The 10,755-nt window shown below is 38.9% G+C and overlaps 1 protein-coding gene and 1 long non-coding RNA gene across 3 annotated transcripts; both read right to left on the bottom strand.

The window, feature by feature from the left end:
- Positions 1 to 104: 104 nt before the first annotated feature.
- On the bottom strand, positions 105 to 7,795 carry LOC107592344 (uncharacterized). Its single transcript, XR_001609968.1, has 3 exons — positions 7,783 to 7,795; positions 1,307 to 1,313; positions 105 to 382 (listed from the first exon to the last, which is right to left on the bottom strand). It is a non-coding gene; the product is annotated as an uncharacterized lncRNA (long non-coding RNA).
- LOC107592343 (leukocyte surface antigen CD53-like) lies at positions 1,793 to 5,519 on the bottom strand. 2 transcript variants are annotated; one of them, XM_016281846.1, is made up of 9 exons: positions 5,460 to 5,519; positions 5,085 to 5,263; positions 4,375 to 4,444; positions 3,145 to 3,333; positions 2,952 to 3,026; positions 2,755 to 2,865; positions 2,525 to 2,617; positions 2,291 to 2,374; positions 1,793 to 2,122 (listed from the first exon to the last, which is right to left on the bottom strand). In XM_016281846.1, the coding sequence occupies exons 3-9, from the start codon at positions 4,429 to 4,431 to the stop codon at positions 2,054 to 2,056; spliced, it is 678 nt and encodes a 225-aa protein (XP_016137332.1). In that variant the 5' UTR covers positions 4,432 to 4,444; positions 5,085 to 5,263; positions 5,460 to 5,519; the 3' UTR covers positions 1,793 to 2,053. The 2 variants fall into 2 exon arrangements, with proteins under 2 accessions (XP_016137332.1, XP_016137331.1); XM_016281845.1 differs by having other exon boundaries at positions 5,354 to 5,475.
- Positions 7,796 to 10,755: the final 2,960 nt, after the last annotated feature.

A 10,755-nucleotide genomic window follows, 5' to 3' on the forward strand; every position in this document is an offset into this window, starting at 1 on the left:
CACTAGGCATCTTGCTCACGAAAGATGGTTTCACATCCCCTCAGTGACTGTTAGAAATGAATATGTTGTAGTTTCAGACAAACCTGGCTATCTTTATATATTTCTGTTTAATTACACACTTCCTCTGTTATTAGCAGAGCTGAAGTGCTTCTGGATTCTTGTAGAATGATGATGTGGTACTGCAAGTGTAGAATTTTCCTAACAAACCAGTGGTAATAATATTGTTCAGTACAAAATGAGGTAGTTGAGTTATCAAGCATTTGTAGATGGCACTATATGCTTTTTTCTGTTTGTAATGGTTGAGAAAGCAAGACTATCGGTTTATTTTTGTATAGATTTGGATGCACAGTTAGTTCTATTGAGATTTATGATACAATTAAAGCTATAAATGAGTTTTGTGGCTTTAAAACAAGCCAAGAAACCTCTATAGAATTAGACTCTGGTTTAGGAACTGTTTTTCCCACCAAATTCCAGCCTGCCTTGTTGTATGAGAAACCATAACTGGTCCTAGATCATTAGAACAGTAACTACTTCTGCCAACTTTGGATAGTTGCAGCATTGCCTTAATGGCTTTAACGTCCCTCTTGATACATGTGGGACAAATACTTTTTTCCCTTGTATCTTTGTAAGCTTCTCATTTGTTCAAAGCACACTTTTATAGTTTCCATTAAGCCCAAAATATGATAATCAGTATATGAGATTCAGTTTCTGCTTTGGCACAAGGGCGCAAAAGGGTGAAACTTTAGATCGGTATACAACCCACCATTTTTCAGAACAGAAAGTATAACGAAAGATCAGTTTTGTTTAAAAGGAATAGTTTTGCATATTTTAGGTGAACTGCAATAATGTGTGTATAGATGAAGAGGTCTAAGGGGTGTTTGCGAAAAAATTGTGTATTCTGCCGTGTACAGTTACTTTAAATTGTATTTGTTTCTGTTTTTTGTGTGATGGTTCAGAAAGAACAAAATTATTTTAAAACATGTAAAGGAAATCGTAGTATTTTTTTAGTTTAGTTTTTTTTGGGGGGGGGTCTTAATTATTGTGGAGACAGGATTTTGTTCTAAAAATAAAAGTTGAATTCTGATGTTTAGTTTCATGGTATTTTCAATGCCTTTTACAACACACATTTAAACTTTCATGAACTAAATGCAAATTCATAACCGAAAGCATCTTTTCAAGCCACTCATCATGACCGTAACACTTGTTAGTGGAGGAAGTGTTGATTTGCTATTGATGGCACTTCCTCTATCAACCACAGACATGGTGCTTGTATTTGCCTTAACGTTTCAAAAAGGAGAGAAAACACTTAAATTCTGTTTTAGTTTAATTCACATTACTTTGCAGAGAAAAGAAGAATATTATAACAATATTATGCATTACAAAATAGTGAAATTGTTAAGTAAGCATGTGTGGTTCCCACCCTGTGCATATTGGGAAACCATGTGGTTTAGCCATTGCTGCAGCTAGTCAGAAAAGAGAGGGATCAGAAATAGATGCTGTGCATTGTTTAACTATAGTCTGTGTAACAAGTCAATTATAGTCTAGGTAACACGTCAGTTACAGGAACATTAGGTCAATCTCAACATTATATAACGTGAAAGATAATCAGTACCTATATACGTAATGCGTATATGTAATATGGCATTACATCTTTGTGTAAAGATAATTCTTCATGGAAAATCTCTTACACCCTCTTTATAAATTGACATTCAGATGAAAGTGGGTGAATTCAGTGTTTAAATCTCCCTTGAAATGGCCAAAGGCTAAATAATACTGCTCAGTTTTTATTTTATTTTTAAGAACCAGTTGTGGTTTAACTGCTTTAATAACTGTTATTCATACATGCTAAATAATAATAATGCAGTTACAATAATTATGGGTTTGTATCACTGTTGGACAAATACCATACATATACTATAGAACCGAGCATCTGTGTAAGAACTGCGAGCCATCTTGTCTTTTATTGGCTGTCTTTGGGTATTTGTGGGACAACTGTTATTTAGAACACAAACTGTGAAAGACGGATATAGTTCTTCTATGGAAATGTTTTTGATTATTTATATCCTAAACCAGTTTGACGTATGTGGCAGAACAGGGTCATGGTGAAACACATACCCAAGACCTACAAAAGGAGAGATGATGTTTAGTCAAGATACAAAAATACTTGCAGTTATCATATTATACTAGTTTAGTGTTGATCTGCATCAGCTGTAAAACTATAGATGCTAAACAAAACTGATGTGATAATCATTCAATAATTTGAAAAACTGTGGGGCCTGGAAACTCAAACCTCAATAATGCAGATAACAATGACGGCAATCCCTGTGTTCAAGAGGTTTTTCTCAAACGTGTCCTTCAGCTTTGTGAAACAACCCTAAATACAACAATCAAGACAATACATATGATATAAGATTAAATCAGATGTGCATATTTGATGTGCATCTCCACATCTGGTTTATCTGTGTTTCATTAATATTGTTTTGCTATATAGCTGATATAGAGATGGATGTAAGTGCAGAATTACATCCGGCCAATGGTGCATCTCATTTGGCTTGATGCATGACTTCGGTACATGTGTCCCCCATTGTGTATGGTTAGTAATTCCACAGCAATGAAACTGTTGATTTATAAGAAAAACTGTAACTGTTATTTATTTATTATGAAGAAAATGTGAGTGATATATAGTAAGCAATAGTAATGGTTTCTTAAGCACCACTAATAAAAGAGAAACACATCATCTAAATGGGCACTTACTGTCATTTGTACTTTGTCCCAGTCATCTTCAATTGTGTAATTGTAGTTTTGTCTGTTGTTTATGGAATTTTGTAAACCTTTCTTAAGATCGTCATGAATGAAGTTGTCAATCTGTGAGTAAACAAGCAGGCTGATGAACTTTTCCTCACATATGCACTGCTTCCATATACAAATCTTAATTTTTGCCTGTTTCTTACCTGTGACTCGAACATCAGCAAAAGGCAGGCAGCAACCAGCTCAGTCAGCATTAGAATGAACAACAATATGAAGAACTAAAGCAAACAAATGGAGATAATGAGTTTTATTGAAAGAACCTAGAAAGTTAAACTTAGTGGACAACAGAGACAAGAGGCAAGTGATGGATGCTAACATGTTCTGCATGAGACTCACAGATATAAGCAGGCAACGATTTTCCTTCAGGGCTCCGAGAAAGCCCAAAAAGGAGACACAGGTGATAATGATCCCAGTGATGAAAAGAGTGTTTGCGATGTTCATAGCCTGAAGACTGGGGAGTAGGGAAGAGAACCTGGAGAATGTCATCAAATAAATGCCCAATCCAAAGACAGTAGCCCCACAGATCTGGAACAGTAATTTCAAAGGAACAAGAGAGCCTTAATACTTGTTTCATATATTTGCAGTATGCCTCATAAAAAAATAAGTTATTTGTGCTTATGCTTTCTACAGTGTAATAGTCATTGTGTAAATAGCTACTGGCACCTTTTTAAACCCTGCTTTTAACCCCAGGTAAAACAAAGTTTTACAACTGTGATTTTAAAAGGGGGTTAGCACTACCCTGGGTAATGAAACCCTACTCCAAAGCAGTTAGCCAAACGTATACTTTTTCAAACGACTGCAAATTGTAGCTGCCAGTTGTTTAGCAACAAACAACCAATCATAATCTGAACACCACTTACCTCATTAAATATTCATACACTTGAGGGAAAAATTAAGAAGTCAAACCTTGAAAGCATGCATGCTATTCTTGCAGTTTATCCCGAAAATGGTCCATTTGTCTCTTCAGGACAAACTGGGTGGTACAGGCAGGAAGAAGCCCAACTGATGTCCATTATTTCAACAGGTCGCATGCTGTGAGTTCGTCCAGTAATATTTTGATTATAGGTAAGTTTTATTTACTATATATATATATATATATATATATATATATATATATTTGTTTAATTGATTGTAGATTTCAATCCTCAAAGCAGCCGAAAAAAGCAATGGCTTTAAAACGCTGTAATAGACAGATTATCTCCCTTTAAGATTAATTTGTTATAATTTGCTTTTATATATCTTGTTATTATTTTGTTTATATATGTAATTATGCCTAGTTTTTTTTGTTGTTGTTGTTGAGGTAAGCGGTTTAATGAAGGTCAACCCCATCCCCCAACCAACAAGTGAAAATCCACAAATTAGAATGGTAAAAATGTGAAACCTTAACCTGAATACGCAGGATTAATTCTGACGGTTAATTGTGAACATTTTAAACATTTAAAAATATAGGCCAAACCCAGGAATTTGGTAACTCAGGGTTCAGAATGGCCAGAGATGAACAATTATTAGTATGAAAAGCCGTTATATAGTATATCATGCTGTGACAGTCTGAAAATGGATACATACAAAAAAGATGAAGTTCACCACACACATGGTGTACTTCAGGCACTTCAGACACGACATCTTCCACTGTGTTCTGTGAAGATATCAAACACACAGGAGCCGAGGTCAAACTGTTATTTCACATTAAGACATTGTGTTCTTTCCCAAACTGCTTGCATACACAATATAAAAATCCCTGACTCGGTAAAGTCAGAAAAAAAACTTTCCTGTTTTCCCCCCAAAACTGAAGGTAGAGCTGACAGAGTAGAATAATATCTAACACATAAAGCTGCTAAATGGAGCCGTGTGTAGAATTTTGACGGTCTGTCATGCGTTTCCTGTGGAACTTCCTTCACCAGAACAAACAGGAGTTTACTTATTTCCAACATTACTTGGTGAGAACAAACACACCGATTAAGATGTGCATGTACAGGACTGAAAAAAAAGAAAAACACCTAAATTTATGCTTTTTTCCCCTTTCAAATCCTATGTTTTTAAAACTTTTTATCAGGTAAACAAGGATTCAAAAAGTCTTTAGACTACCCAGTGGGCCTATATATACATAAAACATAAGCTGGACATTTCATGAAAACACGTTTATGTTATAAAATACATTATTAAAAAGACACTATTTTTAAATAAGGAACAATGTGAGTACATTAGCAAAAGTATTACTTACACAAATTAGAATGAACATAAAAATCAAGAAAATTTCACAGCTTTCATATTCTTACCTTTAATTTACTCTGTAAAGATGCTCCAAAGAATAACCCTTAATTAAGACAGATGACTCGCGCTTTGTAACCGTGTTGTTCTTAAAGTCTGTGTCTGTGTCAGTGGGAGTGCATCAGGTCTTACTTCCTCTGTGAATGACGCAGTGTCTAACTGACAGTGCAGGGGTGTTTAAGAAGACCTATGACACAAAGAAAGAAAAATGCTCTATGAAAAAAGTGTGATTCACCGTCATTATACCACATGATTTATATATATGTGGCTAAAATACCTCTGTTAAAGAGAAGCATGGGAAGCAAACACAACCTGTTCTGTTTCTGTGCACACTTTGTTGTTGCAATGCTTCATGCTAAAACCACACAGGGTCACTACATTACCTTTTAATAAAATGGCACAAATGTGCACCATACACTGTAAACTAGGAGTGACCCCAATAGTCGAAGATTCGATGCTTCGATAGGAGGAGCCTGATTCGACTACCAATCTCACAGTCGAATATGGGGGGGGTCAAATGTCTGATTTCACATAGAACTACTGGTTTTCTCACAATAAGTTAATATACAGCCTATTAAAATAATGCTGTAAATAAGAATCGGAAAAGAAAGAAGCTTCAAATAAATATTTTAACGTGCGTGAATAAATCCAACCACCCCTATAGATTTAAGTTTCACTTTCCATAATCCTGTAGCATCTTGGCGGCAGGGATTTTAAACTTTAACAAGACTCAAATTGACACAGGCAGAGTGAAAGACTGGATTTTTTCGATCAGGTAGAGTACAAGTGATTTCATAAATCGAGGCTTTCTGAACCGTTTGAGGCTTTCATCAAATTGTGCCGAAAAAAGGTTCATTATTACACGAAGCTTTTAACACAATCCGCATTAGCGACATCTGGTGGTCAGACTTGTTTTCTCCATATCTAACAAATCAAAGCGGAGCAGAGGATATACGGTTTACAAAATCACGTGACCATACAGAGCTTTGGAAGTCCGTGTGACATAAATGAGTGGAATCAATATGGAATCAGTACAGTTGTAACTACTCTGATCTCTTCTAAATTAATTTGTGCCAATGAGACCAGAACTCGTGTCAACACAAATATCCACTTACTTACTTAAAGGGGTCATATGATGTGATTTCAAGTTTGCCTTTCTCTTTGGAGTGTTACAAGCTGATTGTGCATAGATAAGATCCCTGAAGTTGCAAAGACTAAAGTCTCAAATCCAAAGAGATATTCTTTATCAAAGTTAAGACTCTGCCACGCCCTCCTAAAACGGCTCGTTCTAACACGCCCCCAACATATCTACCTCACTATGTGGAAATATTTGCATAATGCGGCCCAAATGTGCACGCAAAGAAAGAAGGCGTGGTTTCAGTAACCGCAGTTAGTGTTGAAGCAGCCATGTCAGGGAGACGCTGTGTGTTTCTAGGCGAACGCAAAAGCACTTTATTTGGCCTTCCGAAAGTAGATGCATTTAGGAATCTTTAAGATTACTTACAACAGAACAGCAATGCATTTTATGGACGACCGTTTCGTGAACCTAGGAGAGGAGGTAATTCTGACTTTGCTATGACAACCTGGCGCTTCTGAATCAACTACTGTTTTGTTATTAGTTTAAGTAATTGTGTGTGTGTGTGTGTGTGGTCACATCACAGGGGAGTCAGCTGTCTTAACCGTGGCTTGTGTACTGCAAACACATACCAGCTTCATCACTGTGTCTGTCACGCGACTCTGTTCCCCTTTCGGGCTCTGTCTTTACATTTATTTTGAAAGATGAAGCTCGCGATTATGGTAAGGAGCGTTACATTTCTAACTAGTATTGCGGTGTTCGGACAATCACAATGCACTGGGTCAGCTGGCCAATCAGAGCAGACTGCACTTGTCGGAAGGAGGGACTTTGTAGAAAACGAAGCGTTTGAGAGAGGCGGGGCATAGAGGACCTACAATAATGTACAGTATTTGAAAAATAATGTGTTTTTTTTAACATTAAAGCATGTCAACATATTCTGTTACACCAAATACACCAAATACACCAAATAATGATCTTTAAAAAAGCATCATATGACCCCTTTAAGAGCAGCGAATTATTTTTCTTTTGTTCTTTTTGATTAACATTATTAACATAAGAAATGCACGGAGCCGTTATACTGATATACTGATGTACATTCGATATTTTCTTTACTGTAATTATGTTCACTTAAGACTGACTGTGCTTACGAGGAGGATACTTTGGTCTCACAGATCCATAGTTAAATGCATAACTTACGATTTGTTTCGACCTCACTCTGACCATCACTAATGGTCTAAATAGGATGACTCATGTCAACAGGGTCGTGAGGAACTACCAGTGTGACAAACGTTGCTTTGAAAGTGGCAACCCTTTAGCCTGGTTTCTCCATAGCAAACAAAAAGCTGAGAATGAGACTTTCTCAAGTAACATTCACATAGGTGCGTAATGCCCTTACTGGACATAGGGTGAGCAAACCTTCCTGTTCTGTCTGTGAAGGAGGTTGAAACTGAAGTATTTGATTCTTAAACTGAGGATTAATCACTTTTGGCAAAAAGGCAGGGTTTGTCCAAAGTGACACTCCTGTGCCATCTGGTTTCCAACGCAGACAGTCGTTACTACTGGATAGCGCACACAATTCCTCTACCCTCTTAGCAGAGCAGATGGCCAAGAGGAAAGCTGTCTTCAAGGACAAAGCTTTAAAATCTGCATCTGCCATTGGTTCATAAGGGGGCTTAGTGAGAGAGTCTAATACAAGGGGCAAGTCCCAATTTGGTGGCCGCAAAGTGCGATTTGGACACAAACGACGAACTCCCTTCAGAAACTGACATATCAAGGGATGTCGGCCTAATGGCTGGCCATAAACCCCCCCCCCCATGGAATGGGGTATAGACCTTGATCGTACTGGCTGCTCTGCCTTGGTCTAGTTGAGATCGCAAAAGACAAAGAACAAGCGGCACAGAGCAGGTTACTGGGTCAATATTTGTGCCCAAGCACAATTCTGAAAAGATTATCCATTTACTGGCGTAATTAGCACGAGTAGATGGGGCTCTAGCGTTGTTTAGAGTCTCATCTAGCTGCTGAGGGATGGGCTCTGCAGGGGCCATACCCACAAGCGCAGGGCCATTGGGTTCGGATGCCAGATTTGACCATCCACTTGTGACAATAGATCCACTCGTGATGGTAGCTGCCACGGGTGACCCTGAATCAGCTGAACCATCTCTGGAAACCATGGCCTTTCTGGCCAGTGTGGAGCAACTAGCAAAATCATGTAGCGACCTTCCCTGAACCTTCGAAGAACTTGAGGGATTAGAGAAAAGGGGGGGGCATACAATAAGTCTGTCGGCCACTCTTGTGCCAGAGCATCCAGGCCCAAGCTGCCCTTGTACTGTGAGAGAGTACCATCTCGGGCAATGGGTTGTTTCCAGGGATGCAAAAAGATCTAACTGGGCTGTCCCATATCGGGCCCAAATTTGGGATACCACCTCTGTATGTAACTGCCACTCCCAGGGGAGAGGGCCCGTTCTGGACAGAATATCGGCTGCCCTGTTTGCTGCTCCCGGAATGTGGATTGCTCTCAGTGAGGACAGCCGTGGCCATGCCCATATTAACAGATCCGTTGTCACCTGAAGGCATCTTAGTGATTTCGTCCCCCCCTGGTGACTTATGTGGTAAACTGCAGAGGTATTGTCCGTTCTTATCAGCACATGTTTGTAGTGTATAATCGGTAATAGGGCTTTCAGAGCAAGATGAACAGCCCTCAGTTCGAGCACATTAATGTTTTCTGATGACCAAGGGGGTTCCCATTTGCTTATTATGCTCCCATTTACTGACCTGCCTTCCCAAACAGCTCCCCAACCCATCAGTGATGCATTCGTTGTGATCGCTGATCTCCTGTGGGGAATATTGCCCAGTGGGTTTCCCCTGCAAAGGAAGCTCTTGTCCCTCCAGGGAAGTAAGGCTCGCATGCAGGCCTGTGATACCAACTGTTTCTTCATTCTCTTTCGGACGAAGATGAAAAGAATTGAACCACCCATTGTATAAGGCGTGCCCTCAGCAGAGTAGTAAAGGGGATTACTACTGAGGCTGCTACTATTATTCCCAACAATTTCTGTACCCTGTGGGCTGTCACAACCTTCCTTGTCTGAAAGTGATTTATTGCCTTCTCCAGGTTGTCTGCTCTCCGGGAAGTCAGACATGCTTCCATTGTAATGGAATTGAAATGTCTAGGAATATTAAGGGAAGGTAACATTCATAAGCCTCTATAATAACATTTAGTATAGATCTTAATAGTGCATATCAAACGGTGGGCAAGTCATGAAGAGGAGAACGCTACAAGTTCAAACAGAGAAAAGACATTTATTAATTTCAACCCCAACCAATAGACCAAGAAATATAGGCTTTAAATTCATCCAAAAGGGAAAAGTATATATATATTTCCAGTTAACAAACAAAAAAGAAAAAGACTTGAAGATTAACAAACTCACCAAAGGAAGTAATGAAGAGAGCACGAGTGTTGCCAAATCAAAGAACAAATTAAAACAAAATTCTTCCAACTAAAGAATTTAAATCTAACCTAGAATAATCAAAATAAAATTCAGAACAACATCATCAGCGTGCTACTCGCATGCTCTAACTTAACTACTAAACCAAAACTTACAGCGGGTGGCAACACTCCTAAACGAATGAACTAATACATCAAAATAAACTACGTGAAGCGCGATGTATGTCACGTGACATCTTATACTGCTCTCTTCCCAACATATAAGCAAAGAGCATGGACACACGCCACACTCAAATCGAATAACAAACCTAAATACATGGGGTAAAATAAAGAATAAGACAAATCAACAACATAAACGGTAACAAAGCAAGCATACTTGAAGCTACAATCATTTCAAAGAGGCACACAAACCCAGCCCAGCCCAGCCTCCTCTCGAAAACAGATGCGACATCGCCTTTTATACTTCCGGCGGGGAGGCGTCAACGGAGACAGCGGAACCCATGATGAGTGACAGAAAGGGAGACCAATCAAGATCTAGTGGGAAACACAAACAAATTAATATACAAACATAACAAATCGTAACACAGACTCAGGAATTCCACCTGCTGTTTGGGCTGGAGACTGCTCTTTTTCCAATTCACTGTGAACCCCAGGAACTGAATATGAGCTAGAACTTCCTCTGTGTTCCGAATCACCTGTTCTTGAGAAGGAGCACAAATTAGCCAATCGTCTAGATAAGGCAGGATTTTGACCCCGCATAACTAAAGAGGAGCTAGGGTGGCTGCAATCACCCGAGTGAAGATTCTCAGTTCTAATGATAGGCCAAACGGTAGAACCCTGAACTGAAATGCTTGGCCTTGAAAGGCAAAGCGGAGGTGTAGTATATGTGGCTGCATATAGGTTATTAAAGTAACTTAGTCTGGAGTATTGATGATAGTTTCATCAGTGTCCCACTAGAGGGCAGTGTTATGCTGAAGTGTAGAAGTGGTTGCTTCCGATCTGCAGGTGTTCTGGTTGCGGTATTAAAAGACGATTAACAGTCACAGTGCTCTCCTCTCATGTTTTATGAATAGAACCCACATTATGAGAACATGATATGGTGTCAGAAGTGCGGGCTGTCGTCAACATTATAGTCAAGACATCGGCAAGAAGGGCGAAAATA

Source organism: Sinocyclocheilus grahami, unplaced genomic scaffold (genome assembly GCF_001515645.1).
Source record: "Sinocyclocheilus grahami isolate Dianchi unplaced genomic scaffold, SAMN03320097.WGS_v1.1 scaffold152.1, whole genome shotgun sequence".
NCBI classification, from domain to species: domain Eukaryota; kingdom Metazoa; phylum Chordata; class Actinopteri; order Cypriniformes; family Cyprinidae; genus Sinocyclocheilus; species Sinocyclocheilus grahami.

Excerpts from the sequence above, each read along its gene's own strand:
- LOC107592343 (XM_016281846.1), bottom strand. The coding sequence starts at position 4,431 with ATGTCGTGTCTGAAGTGCCTGAAGTACACCATGTGTGTGGTGAACTTC. Across the intron at positions 2,866-2,951 it reads TGCTGATGTTCGAGTCACAG|ATTGACAACTTCATTCATGA; the intron begins GTAAGAAACAGG and ends GTTTACTCACAG. Across the intron at positions 2,375-2,524 it reads AGATGCACCATTGGCCGGAT|GGTTGTTTCACAAAGCTGAA; the intron begins GTAATTCTGCAC and ends TGTTGTATTTAG.